Source organism: Cyprinus carpio, chromosome B7, assembly GCF_018340385.1.
Source record: "Cyprinus carpio isolate SPL01 chromosome B7, ASM1834038v1, whole genome shotgun sequence".
NCBI lineage: Eukaryota > Metazoa > Chordata > Actinopteri > Cypriniformes > Cyprinidae > Cyprinus > Cyprinus carpio.
In genome coordinates, this window is record NC_056603.1 from 18,653,789 (window position 1) to 18,672,011 (window position 18,223).

Genomic DNA, 18,223 nt, shown 5'->3' on the forward strand with positions numbered 1-18,223 from the left:
AACACAGCTCTACGTGAATGAAAACATCCTGCAAAGTTTTAAAACTGAAAGTGCACCGTGTATAAAGCTATTGTCTCTCAAAAGAAAGAGTTAACTGAATCATTGAAACGAGTCATTTTTAAACAAATCCCAAGCCGTTTCTTGTTGACATCAACATGAAACTTTAGCATATTGCCCACCCACTTGTTGGTCTTTTCGCACTGGTCTGAAGGAAAATGCAAATTCATTCTTTGTCACTAGGTGACGCTTTTGGAGCAGTAAAAATAGTGGTTTCCCTGGCAATGCTGTACACAAAGCAACACTGCACTCACAAATGCTGCTTTATCAGGCTCATGATAAAATTAAATTGAGACCAATCGGACCAATCACCACAGATTAGCGTCAGGCAAAGGAGGGGTTTTGAAAAATGAATCGTTGAGCGAATCGTTTGGGAGTCGTTGAGGAAGTAAGGTAAAAATAAATGCATATTATAAGACAATGAAAGTGTTTTTTTGACTTGCATGCATGTCAACCTGTTATTGGGGACTCCCAAAACCAAAATATGAACCTTTCATTACCCATAATAGTAGCAAATTATAGAAATGGTTCACCATTCTTTACTCACTCCAAACTCACTGAATGATTTTTCTTTATTTTTGTGTTTGCATTTTTTTTTTTGTTTTTCGTTTAATGTTTGTATTTATGTTAATTATAGGGTTTTGATTTTAGGGTTATATTAAGTTCAATATTATTAGCCCCTGGTCATCTTTAACAATTTGCTTAACAAAAAAGCTTTATGAACCTATTTGTCAACCCATCTTTGCTTTAAATAGACTTTTATGAAGCAACATGATAACAGCACAAAAGACATCTGTCAGGCTTGATATACACAGAGTGACAGACATACAAACAGTACTTTTTGTTCAGAAATCTGACAGAATTCTGATTATTTAGCTGTATATAGTGCACACTTTGGAGTTTCTGTGTAAATAAATGTCAATGTGAATTTGGTCCACCTCATTAGAAATAAATTAACAAATTAGATTTCATGATGAGCAAGTTGGTAAAAATGTTCAATAACCCTTTCCTAATAACCATAAATTCTAATTAAATCACTGGGGTCAGACAAATGGCGTCACTGTAATATTTGCATAATGTATTGAGATGTGTGCCAGTAATGTGGATCTGAGGTAAAGAGGCAGAGTGGGGGAGATTACGAGGGATCATGAGAAATAAGGATATGTATGTATATGTTAAAATGGATTTTTAGGTTGATTTTTATGTGTTAATTCATAGATTAACTCTTAGGTAAGAATATTTTTTAGTATTTGATGTATTAGTTGTAAGTTGAGAGGTTGATGTGCTGATTGCATTGATTATGATATGATTTCTTCTATTACTGTTTCATGATGCTTGATCTCGCTGTCTGATCTGGATTCAGGTCTTATCAGTCGTCACAGACATACAGATCTCTGTTTGGACTTGTAAAGCATGAACATCATCTGTGGGAGGGACCGGTCAAAGAAATTTGTTTTATTATTCTTGATCTCGCTCTACCGCTCAAAGAAATTTGTCAAATTGAAATACTGTATGTTGCCCCATGACAGGATTTTGAGTAGTTCTATTTTGAGTTGTGTTATAGGGGTCATTGTACTATTTAGTTTTTATGTTGTTTCAAAGTAGATTTTAAATTATATTATAAAAATTTTTCTTATTTTTATTAAATGCTACATGTCTAGTTTCTGCACTTTCACATGCCTATTTTATACAGTTTTTGCTTTATTTATTTTTTTTTTGTGTTGTTTTTGGATTGGATTTGAATAAATCATGATATGACCATGAAATCTAGAAAATTGAAAGCTGTGATTGAAATGAGTGTCCGCACATGGCCAGTTTTAGTTATGTTGGTAAGTCAGCTCAAACCCAAAGCAAGCAAAATCACAGTATGAAATCTTCCATGATCTCTTCTCTTCCATGCACAATGGTGAAGCAGTCGATGTAAACAATGTGAACCAGAAAATTAAAAGCCAAACAGAAATGCATCCAAACAGCAAATGTAAATTGTTTATGTTGTGTTAACCTATAGAAATGGTACTGCTCAACCACTGACTACGAGCATTTGTTCTTCTGTTTCCATAGGGACATCAGCATGAACAACATCACTGAGCTGCCTGCTAATGTCTTCAGAAACCTGCCCTATCTGGAAGAACTGTGAGGATGAGTTCTGTTTTCTCTCTCTTTCAGTATTTCCCCTCATGCTCTGTTTTCTTTTTCTTATATATGCTTGACAATTTTTTTCAAACACCGTCATTGAAAGATTATGTATGGATTTTTTATGGAACTTTTTGGATTATATTTTTGTTATTTTTTTTTAATTTTTTTTTATTTTTTTGTGTTTTTTTTGAAATTTTTGTAAAAATTTTGAAAAATATTTAAACATGGCATCTATTAAATCGCTGCTGGTCTCAGTGTTATCTTGTTGGATTATGTGAGCTCCATTGTCTTCATTTCTTTTGATAGTCGCTACATTTTGTCACTGTCCATTTTCATGAATTAAAGTCTGCTGAACAGTGTTGCTCATGTCGCCTCAGATTTGCCAACTTTTATTGAAAATGAATGACTTCCAGACACTTTGACTCTGCGATCACTATTAATGATTTAGTGCCGTTATATGAGACTTCAGGGCTCATTGCCATGGAAAATCCACTCAGGTGAATATTCAGTACGACAGCACTATTGCAAGTATAACACGACTTTCTTTTCTGGTGAATATTCAGTACGACAGCACTATTGCAAGTATAACACGACTTTCTTTTCTGTATCAATTAAGCCATATACAATATTGGCACAAAATATTAAGATTAAAATAATTTACAGAAAAACAATTACACGCTGCCTTAACGAGCTGTGAGAGTTCTAGCGCTTCAAAAAGTGCCACGACCTTTATTAGATAGAGCACAAAGGAAAAGATTTGGCCACCCACGGAACCATCAGTGTGGAGATTTCTTTGGCTTATTTTTTTGATAATAGTTTTTATTAATTTCGTTGAAAAATTATTTTTATAATAATTTTGATGGATTTGATTTTTTCACAGACGGAAACGAGACAAAAACGAAAATACATGCTGTTTTAGACCAGTTTGGAGTGGCTGAATCAGTGTATCTGAAGTACGTTCTGAACTCTCGTTGGGTTGAGTGACTGATTTTTTTCTTTGTGTTTGTCTTTTCTTTACTTCACTCATCCCACGTCTGTTTTAGTCTGGTTTGGGGTGGGTTAACATCTATCTAAGTGATATCAGGTACCTGCGCTTCCAGACTGTTGAAATGACCAGCTCCCAAAGTCGGCTCCCCCTCGCTGTTCCAGACTGCTGAAATGACCAGCTCCCAAAGTCGGCTCCCCCTTGCTGTTCGCTCTTTTCCTTTTTTTTATTCGTTTGATTGGAGTGTGTTTAGAAGATAAACAAAAACAGTCCTCCAGTGCTTTGTCAAAGGCCAATTTGCTTTTCAACGCATTGTAAGAAGGAATGCATGGCAGGAAGAAGGAGGGCAAAACAATGGTTTCCGTGACAACTGGAGTTTTCAGAAGCGTGTGCTATCTGGGAATGGGGTGAGGGGTGTGTGAGGTCTCCGGGACCTGTACAGCACTGTATTGTGCCAGATGCTCTTTGTCAGGTTGCTCATGGTCACAATGGGTGTGGTTAATCATGAGGGTCAGGAGTTCACTTTCTGGGCTTAAATTTATTTGTAAACACATCCTGGACTGTTGTAACCACTCAGCAGTAACATTTATATTGCAAGATCTTCAACTAGGCTGTATCCATACATAAAAGAGGAAAAGAATACTGGGTAAAAAAGGAACTTGTTTCTTTAGTAGTAAAAGTTATAAGCCTGCAAAGGAAAACTAATTGTTTAAATCATAAAAGTAACTCACCTTGCTAATTAAAAACCTAATATTGTTCTAAAGGAAACATTTCATTTGAATTTTGTTAATTTTTAAATTTGTTAAATTTTCCTGATAAATGAGTTAAAAAACATCCTGCTTTGCTGTGCTTGTTTGTAAGGCTGTGCAGTTTGGCCAAATTCTGTGATTTATATCGCTGTATAAAAAGAATAATAACAACAACAATAATTATAATTACTACTACTTGTTACTATTGTAACATTTTACTGTACATCGATCAAAATTATTATTATTAGATTTTAAATTAGAACTGTAAAATTGCAGTGCTAATAGTTATGGCTATTTTATTATTATTAATATTTTTTCATTTTCAAATATTAAACCATCAGACATTTATTTTGACAGTAAACCACAGGGAGTCTTTTAAGCTCCTCTTTTGTAATAATCACTTTGATTACAAGTATGGGAAGATGGTTGGCAGATGATACATCTCCAAATGCATGTTAAAGCAACACAAACTCAGAGTTGAAGAGTTGGACTGCACTGCAGATATGGAGTTCATGTGCAGATGTGGAGTTCATGTGTTCATGTAGAGGAACACTTTTCCAACTCTGACCCCCGACGCATGTGGCAGGGCATCCAGGTCATCAGTGACTACAAGCCAAGCAAATCCACTCCAATGGTCACAGACATCTCTTTTCTTAACAAGCTGAGTGACTTTTATGCTCGCTTCGACAGTGACAGCAAGGATCACACTCTCAGCAGACCACCAACCCCTCAAACTCACCTCCACCGATGTCTACACTGTATTGAGCCGGATCAACGCACGCAAGGCTGCTGACCCTGACGGCATTCCTGGACATGTGCTTTAGGGCATGTGCAGAGTAGCTCGCAGGGGTCTTCACAGTCATTTTCAACTTGTCCCTCACCCAAGCAACTGTGCCAACATGCTTTAAGTCCACCTCCATTGTGCCAGAGCCGAAACACTCCTCCCCGACGTACCTCAATGACTACCGCCCCGTACCACTCACACCTATTGTTATGAGCGACTGGTCCTAGCACACCTCAAGAACTGCCTCCCACCCACACTGGACCCACACCAATTTGCCTACCGTAGCAATAGGAACACAGAGGATACAGTATGCATAGTGCTTCACTCGGTACTCACACACTTGGACAATAACAACACATATGTACGGATGTTGTTTGTTGACTTCAGCTCAGCATTTAACATCATCATTCCCTCCAAGCTGACCACTAAACTTGGAGACCTGGGCATTAAGACCTCCCTTTGCAACTGGATTATGGACCTTCTGACCAACAGACCTCACCTGTTAGGTCAGGCCACACCTGCTCCACCACCATCACACTCAACACTGGCGTACCACAGGGCTGTGTGCTGAGCCCATTCCTCTACTCCCTCTACACCCACGACTGCAGGCCTGTACATGGATCCAACTACATTATCAAGTTTGCAGACGACACCACGGTAATTGGCCTCATCAGAGACAACGATGAGACTGCCTACAGAGAGGAGATACAGCACCTGGCCAAATGGTGCGCTGACAACAACCTGCTCCTTAACACCAGTAAGACAAAGGAGCTTATTGTGGACGTCAGGAAGAAGAATGGAAGCACGCATGATCCCATCCACATTAACGGGACGGTTGTTTTGTTTGTTTTGTTTTTAGATTTAATTTGATGGGAAATCTTATCTTGGAGGACCTGTCCTGGACCACAGACAACTCCAGACTGGTCAAGAAGGCTACAGCCATCCTGGTGGAACTTCTACTGCCCAACGCATCACAGGGACACCACTTTCTGCAGTAGAGGACATCCAGAGAAAATGCTGTCTACTTCGAGCTCGCAGCATTCCTTAAGGATTCCTTTCACCCTGATCATAGCTTGTAAACCTCCTGCCCTCCGGGAGGAGCTTCAGGAGCCTCCTGACAAGGACCAGCAGACTCAGGAACAGCTTTTCCCTACAGCTGTCTCCTTACTGAATTCTGCCTGCTGACCACCCCCCCCCCCACACACACACATCACTATACACTCCTAAAGGGGCGGTCACACTAGACTTTGAATGTGCGAAATTTCGGACACCGCTGCGAATATGGGCGGGAGAAGGTTAACGGTCTCCCCTCATTTATTACAACATGGATTAATGTGCTTGTACTGTGCCATTTGCGACGGCGTCGAATGCGTTTTATTATGTTTTACTCTCTGTCTCTCTCTCTCTATATATATAAATACATACACACTAAGCAATAAAAAATTATAAAATGTGTCCTCATTCAAATGTACCATCTGTTTCTGTTTCCATTGACATTGCGAACCATGCAGCTTTTTTTTTATATATATAATCTTTTAAAGATGTATTATATAAAATAGGATGCTGCGCTACGGCTAAAATTAGCGCTTCCTTAATTTTTGAATTTCTGTACAGAGAGGTCACGCAGTGACGTATTGATATTCTACTGATCCCCCCGTCTTCACGTGATGCGAATTGTCAGGTCAGAGTTCACCAAACTTGAACTTTGGAACGCAGCGAAATGCGAAATTTTTCTATTGAGCTTGTTTTTAAGGTATGGAGATTTTGCATGTGTGTTTGTGTTAGTCAATGGAACGAAAAGTGCAGTGTGACCGCCCCTTAACCCCTTCTCATCACTATATCTGGTTTTTAACAACAAAAAAAAAATGTTACACTTGTTATTACTTGCACTACTTTCTGTACATCAAGAATACTGTAGGATCCATTTGCACACTGGAATATTTTCTATGCACTTTTTTCTATTGCACTAGTGTTTTGTACAGCTTAATATTCATTTGCAAATGATGTTCATATGTTCATAGTTTCTGCTTATAGTGTACATACACTTATTACATAATCCATCTGTATAGTATGTTCATAGTACACCTATCTGTATATCATGCTGATAATATTTCAAAATCTGTAAATTATTTCCATAGTACTGCCTTATCTGTATATTTATTGTACATTTGTAACATATTGTAGACACTGTATATCTTGTACTTACTGCTTATTGCACTTCTGGTTAGATGCTAACTGGATTTTGTTGCCTTGTACCTTACATGTGCAGTGACAATAAAGTTTAATCTAATCTGATCTAATCTAATCTAAACTAATCTAATCAAATCTAAGATAAGCATGTAAAGTGCTATGTATAAAAGTGTTGGTGTCCAGAAATACTCTGGCAGATATTGCCTTTCAAATGTAGTTCTCATGTAGAGATGAAGGCATAAAAGATCACCGTGAGCAGAACACCTATTTACAGAACACATTTACCCTAACAATGCAGCAGCAGTGATGTGCTTCTGTGTGTGTGTGTGTGTGTGTTGGTGTTGGTGTGACCTGTGGCTACAGTTAGGCAGCACAGTAGAGAGCCAAGAGGAACATTCTCTGCCACAGAGTCATGCAGTCTTCTATCATAACCACACACACCCTCACCTCTCTCTTCAAACATATCCACCCCCACTGACAGATATAGAGCTGTCAAATATTAATCCTCTCTAGATATGTGTGTGTCTCTGGCTTAATAAGTATTGTACATGTGAGCATGCCAGAGATTGTATTTGATTAATTTTTTTTTTTGTATTTAAAAGAATAATTCACCCAAAAATGAACATTCTGACATCATTTACTCACTGTTCACTTGTTCCAAACCTGTATGTGTATCTTCTTCTGTTGAACACAAAAGAAGATATTTTGAAGAATGTTGGTAACTAAATAGTTGACTGTAGCCATTGACTTCCACTGTAATTTTTGTTAGCAGCATTCTTCAAAATATCATTTATTGTGTTCAGCAGCTGAAATAAATTCATACAGGTTCGGAACAAAAGAGTGAGTAAATGATGACAGCACTTTAATTTTTGGGTGAACTATCCCTTTAAAGGTCCATTTATGTTTTTCTCATGAATTTCTGTAAAACATTTTTGTAATCTATTTGAAAATATGTATCATCAAATAAAAAAAAAGCTGTTTTATGATGATATATAAAGGCATTTCTATCAGTGGCCTGCAGTACAATTGCAAAAACTGCAATTATTTGTAATTAATGTAGTTCTGAACTGAAAGTAAATGTTTTAAACTTGTATTAAAGTGCACCATTAAAGCTCTTGACCTGGAATTTCTGTATTCAGAGTCCGTGGTTTCCAAATGATGTCACTTGGAACAATCTGAATCCAGCCTCGCTGGATGTGTCCTAAACAATACAATAGGAAAATTTGACAATGCCATATTGGATATATTGCATTGCATTGACTTATTAGTTCATTTGAAATTTGTTTTATATATACAGTAGGTAATTCTGTCTTGGCTGAATCTTTCAGAAGGTCACATGACAGTTGCCGTGCTCACTGAAGTTGTTACTAAAGCAACACGCCGGAGTAGCGCTACACAGCTTTGGCAACACACTGACCACAGAATGAGACTTAGATTAGTTCCAGACAAATAAAAATCAGGGGTGACATCTCCCCTCTCAATGCATCAGACTGCTGAGTTGTGACGATGAGTGTGTGCTTAAGAATCCACCCATGGAAGCCTGGCCAAATTTGGTGGCTTTGAGACACAGCCAAACCAGAACGACATAGAAAGAGAGAGACACGGAGCGAGAAAACGTCTCTTTTTCCCGCAGGGTAACTCAACCGCATTGGTGTGCCACAACAAATGTGTTGATGTAAACAAGAACGCAGTTGGACGGCAGTTGATTGTGTAATTTGGGGTTTGTGTCGTGGTTGTAGAGAGACAGATATTCTGTCAAAGCCTGTGTGTCGGTTCATAATTTTAAACTTTTTAGTATCCCAGCAGTCCTTTTCATCATCCTCATTCTCCCTGTGTTTTCTCACTCCATCCATCTCATTGTGTGTGGCAATATTTCAACACTAAGAAGCTGAACCCCTATGATCCGCTACTGTTATGTGCTGAACATCTTTGTTCCTGCTGTTTTATAAGCTCAACACTTAGAAGTTTCCTGCCTGTTTGTCTTTCTCCAGGTCTACAGGTGAATAATGGAGACATGGTGCCATAAGATAGTTATCCACATATATACTTTGGTATTATGAAGAATGTAAGTGTGTGGTAGAGAGAAGGAGGACTGTTAAAAGAGGGATATTTTTACCCTGAAAGGTGCATCCAAAAAGTCCTTTATTCTTCATAACAGCAGTTGCTCAGTGGACAAATGATCCCTGGATTTTTTGCCAATTCGCCTTATGTTCCATTTCACATCCAATTGTTTTTTTGTTTTGTTTTGTGTTTTATTGTTTTACTTTGCTTTTTTTGTGCTGTCTTTTGATTTTGTTTTGTTTGTCAGTTAGTTTTTTGTTTTGTGTTTAGTTTTACATCAAAGGCAGCAACAAGAAAGAATATAACATTTCAAGCTATTAAATCCATCAAAAATATACAGCTTGTTTCAGCTTTCAGATCTGTCAATGGAAAAATAGGTCTAGATAATAGTCATGGAAAATTCAGTAACAAAAACAAAATTATTTGGTTCAGCTTGGTATTGCAAGAAGAACTCAGACTTTTCTCTTAGTTTGGTTACTTCCACACATAGGTGGTGCTATAGTGAGGTTGGACATTGCATGTTTTTTTTGTTGTTTTTTTTTGTATTGAAATAATCACAATGCAAATGTTTTGTCTGTATATTATATTTAAGATTTGATTTATTTCTGACATGCATATCGGGACCACCAAGGGGCAGTTAACACATCCTGATGCTGTAAACATCTAGATAAATGTGTGCAGTCTAGCACTTCCTGTGACGATAGGGCCAAATGGATGGCTTTCTGTTCTTTCTGAAACGCTGTGGCCTATTTATGCTCCTTACAGATAGAGAGAGAGAGAGAGATGATAAGAGAGTTAGAGTAGAAGAGTGTGAGAGAGTTCTCTGACTCCAGTTTCAGTGGGTGATAAATCTGGTGTTAATCTCTCTGGCCTGATTTGGTGAAGTTATGTGGACTCTTTGCCTGTCTTACCACACACAAACACTGTAGCACACCAGTAATGGCACATGCAGCATTGAAAAATGTATGTATGAAAACAATTTACATCCTAGCATGTTTTGTGCGGTACAGCTTAACCTGTGTACATGCCTTCACACGCCATGTGAAATTCTGACTCAAGATGTCCACTTGATTCTCTCTGAATAGAAGGTGTCAGGGTATGTGTTGTCCAGCCCAAAACATATCTGTACACTCAGAGCTCATCAGCTCCACAGCACATTCATTCCAACCATCACATTCTGATTCTTACTTGTGTTTTTGTGTTTACATGTCATTCTGAGAGGTCTTTAGGTGTTTTTTGTGTACAAAGAGCAAACTAAGGGCAGGTTTAAGGTAAAACACCAGTGTCAATGAACAATCATGGGAGGGGCATGTGAAGAACTGCGTCACTCTTCAAAAAATCTGAGAACAGCTTGATCTGAGACGGTGGTTATGATTTATTGGGATTAAAAAAAAATGGCTGGATTTTTAGCATTATAGGGTGGTTGTGTACACACACTGCCAACACACATTTCAGTTCAAACAACTTGTAAAAGTGTATTTTGCATCTGATGACCCCTTTAATATGTTTTAAAATGTAATTTATTCCTGTACTGACAGCAGCTGCTATTTAAATCTTCATTGTCACATGATCCTTGAAATCAATATGAAATCATGTATGTACTTTATATGTGTGTATATGTTTGTAGTATATTTTAGGGCTGCACGATTAATCGAATTCTATTGTCATGCGCATCTTGTCAGTAAAGCCGGTTCTGTGATTAGTAGTAAATCTTCATCACGTGCTTTCAGATGGAGCAGCATTTACTACACACACAGAGCCGTAGTTCACTGAAAAGCTATGCAAAACCGTATTTATAATCGCAGATGATTTAATCACGCGATTATGAAATTGAAGAAATCGTTCTGTGATTATGAAGCTGTTTGCGTAGCTTGTCAGTGAACTACGGCTCTATGTAGTAAATGCTGCTCCCTCTGAAAGCATGTGAAAATACCACATTTAATAACATGTTTTTACTCTAAACCCACTTAATAACGTCAGTCGAGTGTTTGAAATAAATCCTAATGTGAGATGATGTGGCTTCTTACACAGAATAAGGCAAGCAACATATTTCATAGTATTCCAAGTAGTGATAAAAGCTAATGTCAATTAGCATTGCATTATTATATACTTCATTATAATAAAAATTATAATAAGACAAACTTAGATAAACCATATATTGTTGTAGTTGTGTGTTTATTAGTCACGTTGAATTAATGAAAGCAGTTAAATCTTCTGTTTATTCAGCAACCTCTATAGGGATTTCCTGGGTTTCTTCTGCTAGGCGTATTTGGAGTTTCAGCGCAAGAGCGCCCTCTGGCCTTCGGATGGAGATTTACTACTGATCTGTTCTTCACTGAAAGATAAACATGACAATCACAGCTTCTGCCTAATTGCGATTTATCGCCTTTGCGATTTAATTTTGATTAATCATGCAGCCCTAGTATATTTGAATATTAGTTGCTACTTATACCTAATTTAAATGACTAATACCACACCGACCAACCATCACACCCTGCTTGTACTATGACTGAATAACAATGGAAAGTTAATACTGTTGTCTCCGAGCATTCATGTGTTCACCAGATGGTATTCCCCGGACTACCACAAAATTATGAGTATTATGCTTGTGGAATTTTTTTTGTATCATAGTTTGCATGTCTTCACCTATATATTCCGTAATACCATAGCAAACAAAGTCTCTTAGCTGAAAACAGAGAAGCACTCACAGCTAGGCTTTTACAGCAGAGCATCTGGTGTTTCCAGCTGGCTAAAAATGCTTTGGTGGACACATGGCCTTAAGGTGGTGCTTAGTGAAGGTAAAAATTTATGTTAAAAAAAAAAAAAAAATAGAAAGTTGCAGGTGTGCGTTTCTCCACACTTTAAACTAGCTCATCCAGCCTAGTTTTTAAATCATTCTTTCTTCACTGTTCCTTCCCAGTTATTTCTTAATTTTAACTTGATTTTAAATCGCTTTGATTTCTTTTGTTTTGCTTTAGATTATATTATATTTTTAAATTTTAGTTGCCACTCATAACTTCTCTTTCTCTCTTCGTAGACGTTTGGCTGGTAATGACCTTGCATTCATCCACCCAGAGGCTCTGTCTGGACTCCATCAGCTTAAAGTCCTGTAAGTATTCAACACACACACCTCTATTTGTTACTTGTTCACCCAGTGAGAAGATCTTGTACAGTGCAGTGAAAAAGAAGTAGATCCTGCTGTGTGTTTTGTTGAGTTGTTAAGTGGTGTTGTGTAACTAACAGGAACTTTAATTGTTACTGGTTCTGGATGTGTGTGTGTGTCTGTTTGTGTTGGCTTTCATCATGATGCAGCATGATGCATTCTCTCTCTCCCTCTCTCTCTCTCTTTGCTGTAACTCATATTCTGTCCTTCAGGTGTTTGTGAGCCCATTCAAATGCAGCTTATCAGCTGCCTGGTCCCCTCAGCCATGCTTTACATAAAGCTCACTTTTCCTCTTCCTGCGCTCATCCAGGGCTGTTTCAAAGCCCCATGGTGCTGTTACAGCTCATCCAGACACTCTTGTGGAAATTGATTTAGGGAAACTGGTTGTGCACCAAAAGCCAAGGGCTTTGGAACTATAGATGTTGGAGATGATTTGAGACCAGTTTTTATTTGAATGCCTCTTGGCTGGGCTGTGTGTATGTAATTGTATGTGTGTGTGTTAGTGTGTAGTTGTGTGTGCTGTGGCTTGGCACTGAGTGGGAAAAGCTGTCCTTGCGGCCTATGCCATTTGAGTGACGCCAGAGAGCTGATAGGGTAGAGGAAGCAAGATATGCACCGTGATTAGCTCAGAACAAGACACACACACACACAAACATATATAATTGCTTATAATTGTGGCGAAATCTTGAAGTGTATATGTGTTGTGTTGTGTTGTGTTGTGTTGTGTTGTGTTGTGTTGTGTTGTGATATAGAGGTGAACACAGTATATAATGGTGGTGTTTTAAACTTCTTTTTCAGAATGCTTCAGAACAATCAGTTGAAGACTGTCCCAAGCGCAGCTCTCAAGAATCTCCATGCCCTGCAGTCTTTGTAAGCATCTCACTCATTTTCTTTCTCCAACTCTGGAACAAATACTTCAATATAAACTATCATTCAAAGCAACTGGGGTCAGTAAGGAATAGTAAGATAGAAATTATTGCTTTTATTTAGAAGTGATGGTCACACTTTATTTTAAGGTCCAATTCTCACTATTAACAAACCATTACTATGGGTTTTGCCTCAATAATTTCCTAGTTTGCTGCTTATTAATAGTTAGTAAGGTAGTTGATAAGTTATTGGGTAGGATTAGGGATGTGGAATATGGTCATGCAGAATATGTGCTTTATAAGCACTAATATGTTAATAATAGGCATGCTGATAAACTCTAGTAGTTAACAGTGAGAATTGATGTATTTGAACTATTTAAAAGTGACAGTAAAAACATTTATAATTTAAAAAAATATTCCTTTTTCAAATAAATGCTGTTCTTTTGGTCATTCTATTCATTTAAGAACACTGAAAAAAGTATTATGGTTTCCACAAACAGAATTAAGTAGCATAACTGTTTACAACATTGATAATAATAATCAGATAAATGCAGACTTGGTGAGCATAATACACTTCTTTAAAAAATATTAAAGTCTTACTGACCCCAAACTGCGTTTGTGAAGGCAAAAAGGTGATCATAATGGTGAAAAATATAAATGGTATATTTTAGGCCAGTTACCTAAAATATGTTTTCCCTTATCCCACTTTTGTTTTTCATGGGTAAAAAAGACAATTCAACTTTCTTTTTTTTACTCAAGCCTGTCCAATGCTTTTTTCCAGACCTTTCTGATTGACAGGCCATAACTGGCTCAGATCATTAGCTGTTTGGCTGATCATTGCTTGTTGCTGCCAATGTCGGACAATCAATTTATTTGCCAATACAGATGACAGGCTTAAACTTTACATTGGTGCATTGCTTTAAAAAAAAAAAAAAAACACAAAAAAAATCCCCAGTCCATTTTATTTTGTCAATTACCTGTATAGTGTTAGGATAGTAATAATCTTATGTATTTCATCAAGAAATATTTACATGCTAATGTATCAGATGCATTAGTGTTTCTGTAATTTTGAATTGTTTGTTTGTGTGTCTGTCCTTTAACTTTTTGTCTCAGTGAGATTTAGTCCAGCTGCCGTTTCTGCTGTGGGACAATGTATGTTTAAAAAATCAGCTCTCAACCATTATGACCTCTCCAGATCTCTTCGTCTCTCTCTATCTCAGCCCCTCACGTTGTGTGTTTTTCCTCTCTTTTTCCCTGTTGTGCTGAAGTAATGTGTTTTGGCACAGTCCGTCTGCTCTTGGATAAGGCCTTAGAGAATGACCTGTCAATCAACATGCCTTCTGCCCCTCAGCGTGCATGAGGAGAGAAAGAGTGGGAATATAGTCAGAGCAGATGCCAAGGACGAGAGACACATGAGAGAGAGGGAAGGGGGCAGTCCTCCGGGAATGTGTTCACCCTGCAGGCTTTCTGCACAGGTTCTTCAGCTGCACTAATCAGGCTTCCAAAAAAAAAAACCCTCCTAATTACAGTAACATTGCTGTGGGGAACAAGGTGGAGTCAATTAGCCTGTAGAAAACACCAGAAAAAACCCTTTACTTCACCACTTACAGCAGTTCTGCTTTGACAGGTGTTTGATAGATCGACTAATTAATTTTTGGTTGTAGCTGGTGATACATTTTGCTGAAAGCTGATACTGGAAACCCCCGAAAATACTAGTTTCATATGTTTGAAATAAGCATATGGCTTTGAAATTCATATTTTACTATTTTTGTGATTTTATATATTGTGTTTTTATTCAAAAAATTTTATATATTTTTTGAGAAAAAATTCAATTTTTTATATATTTTTTTTGAAATATGAAAGAAGTCTCTTATACTTACCAAGGCTGCATTTATTTTTCATAAATATTAAATTATTTTTTTTAATGTTATTTATTTATTAATATTTTTTTTTATTCAATTTTTTTCCTGTTTAATATTTTAGTTTCATGTGATTAAAAAAGCTGAATATTTTTCAGCTAAATCAGTTCTAAGAACATTTATTCTATATTATTATTAGTATTGATAGACATATATATTATATTGTTTATAACCATGATACATTTTTATAAGATTCTTTGATAGAGATAAAAAGAGGAGGACAACTTTTTATTAAAAAATTATGTACACTCATTAGAAATGTGTCATTACACACACACATCAACACACACATCCACACACACAAATATTATATATAGCTATTATATAGTGTATTTATCTATCAGCTATATCTGTTAAAATACTCTGCTAAACAATGTGTGCACTGTCTGAAAAATATTATGACCCCAAGCTTTTGAACAGTAGTATAACAACTATACAACTCCAGTGTTTACATTAAATCTCATTAAACCTGGATCGTTTCTTTTGCACACTGCTTTTTCCTCCTTGTCAATCATTATGTTACTGAATTTAAATTTAAAAAGGAATGTTTCCTTTTCCTTCTTTCGTTTTAAATATTTAAAAACATTTCAGCTGGCCAACATTCTTTGCATCCCTAGTTAGAGCAGTTGATGCTTGGATATACTCTGGAAATATGACTGCCTCTCCTCACTCAAACAGTTTCCAAAACCACAATTATAATCTTGCATCCATCTATAATTTCAAGTGGCCATCTATGCCACAGTTTGCAGTGATCCGGTGAAGATCTGTGCCTTGTAACCTCAAAAGTCAATTCTGTGGTTTCCCAGCCATGCAACAGACCAAAGAGCAATTCATTATCATGAACAATCATCCTTCATCCTTCTTGAGTGTTAAAGCTATGATCTGAAAATGCTTACAAAGAAATAAATCGTAACAAATGTGGAGCTGCTAATGTGTTGTGTTACAACAGCTCCTGTGGCCAAATGTTTCCTTGAAGATATACATCTTAAATTAATATCCTCTCTGTCTCTCTCGTCTTTGCCACCCAACCCTTTTGAGTCTCGGTGAGTCTTGTACTATATGTGTTTGTTAGCGTGTGCACGCTCAGGTTTGGCAGTGGCTGATGTGGACATGCCTAGATCTGTACGTTCAAAACAAGCAGCATGCACAGTCTTCAGCTGCAGCTGACAGATCTGTATCTCCATAGATAAGAACCGCCTGAGTCCAATCCTGAATTGTGATTCAGTTGAAGTCACAAATTAACCGTCCGTTTTGGGATAGAACTATAAGGGACTGTGAATGCCAAATTGTGTCATTCATTCACTGATTTCAGTTTACTTATCACTTATCACATTGTGTGAGCTTCATGTCTGTGTAGAGCGGAGAATTAAACATTCTTAAACGTGCCAAAGCCAGAAGTGAGCCAGAGTTCATATCCAAAGCACACGTCAGTTTAGATGATCTTTCACTGTATCCCTCACACAAATGCCTCGCAGTGCTGAAAAGATTTTCCTAAAGACTTGCACTCAGACAAAAAAAGGGGAACAGTACATGCATTAAAAAACTGGTTTTCCCTCGCCATGTGCAATCTTTAGTCCTCTTTTCTCAGAATGGCCTGAGAGAGCACTAAAAGTGTATTTAACTAGTGAGACTAAGCTTAAAGTACACTGTACACACATTACTCCATGCAAGGCTATTGTGAACAATTATGAGCTGTTTATATTTTCATTTGGTAGATCCACAAGACCTCTGTAATATATTTCCATTACACAGAGGCTTTCATAATCTCCTCACTGTTTGTGTAACTGTGTATGTTTCTATTTCCAAAGAGTTAGCTGACTATATACAGTATGGAACATTTTAAGGCGACATATGCATGTTCCTGATGTGTTGTCTTTGGCATAGAATGAAGTTGAGACAAGCTCAGTGAAAAAGTGTCAATAGAAGTAGCTCAGTCTAATTAAAAATAGAACAAAATTAGGTGAAAAAAGTATGTGATTTTTATGCTTAATGAAGAATCGTGATCACTTATCAAATGTTAATCAGTTGAAAGGACTCTGCTGTGTGCTTTGCTAGAGGAATGCTTTTTATATGGAATATAGAGTTGTCTATACAATATTATCAAAATGACTGATTATCCAAATAGCCAATCAAATCACTGCGCTGAGAAGCTTCGTTGTTATCCAGCATTTTAGCTGTCAAACTGTCTGCGACATACAAACCTCCTTTTTTGGCTTATTTCTAAGATTGAGGTGTTGTTGTGGTACATGTCATTTAGATACTAGGTACTCCAAGAATAAAGTGTTGTTCGGTCTGTTTCCCAGAAGCCAGCCAGTGATCTCAAAAAACTTAAGTGCTGGATCAGGCAGTAGTACAAACAATTTTGCAAATTTTGAACGATCATCCATAAACAAAACATCATTATATTTGTACAAAGGAATTTTATTTTACCCGTTAGTGTTAGTTACACATTTATCCTTTGTGTTAATGTCAATGTTTATGACATGTTGACTGTCCGACTTCTACGGTTATATTTAGTGTTTCAACATAACATTTTTTACTTTTTTTTTTTTTTGCCATTATTATAAATTTGAAGTAATTAATTCCAAAATCATCAGACACATCACCAAGTGAGTAGACTTGTGATGTCATTTTGTTTGATGGACAAAGATCAAGCCTTTAAAAATGGAGTAATTGCTGTCGTGAGGTCAGTTCAGTCATTTATGAGGTTCTATTTGAGTTAGGAAATCTAGGTAGGCATTAGACAGCTTAACTAAGTCTGGTAATGGAGCATGTGTGTGTGAGTGTGTGTGTGTGTGTGTGTGTGTGTGTGTGTGTGTGTGTGTGTGTGTTCCCATACTTAAAGTTTCAGTGAAAAGGTTACAAAGCTTAGTTCTTGTTCTAACTGGGATCTACACCTACGCATGCTCTAGTCTTTTGTGTTTTTTTAATTGTACAATCTTCAGGGGAGGGAGAGTATAGCTTAGTCAGTGTCAGCCATTCATAAACAGGAAGTCACCACCCCACCAGTATTACCCATCAAACCCTTCCTCCCTATGATTAGCTTCCATTCCAAATCTCAGTGTCCTAACTTAGAATAGAAAATAGAAATAGAAAATTCTCGACATGAATTTTTCGATTTTTTCTTAGTTGTTTGCTTTGTTATTTGTATTTTGAGGTTGTTTGTGAGTATATCTTTTTTGTGTGTGTTCTTTTAAGCATCCACAGTATTTGACACAGCACTGTTTATTTCGGTCATTAGCCCTCAGGCCTGAAAGGTGTGGTCCTCTTTTCTCATAAACCAATTGAAGGGGCCCCTTAGTGGGGCCAGTGC

General features: G+C 37.2%; 1 protein-coding gene across 1 annotated transcript in view; it reads left to right on the plus strand.

The window, feature by feature from the left end:
- Window positions 1–18,223, plus strand: part of LOC109064402 (leucine-rich repeat containing G protein-coupled receptor 4) — a 48,608-nt gene that overhangs the window by 16,777 nt on the left and 13,608 nt on the right. The window contains exons 3-5 of the mRNA XM_042727687.1: window positions 2,119–2,190; window positions 12,000–12,071; window positions 12,924–12,995. Coding sequence (XP_042583621.1) covers window positions 2,119–2,190; window positions 12,000–12,071; window positions 12,924–12,995 — 216 coding nt within the window. The remainder of the gene's footprint in view (window positions 1–2,118; window positions 2,191–11,999; window positions 12,072–12,923; window positions 12,996–18,223) is intronic.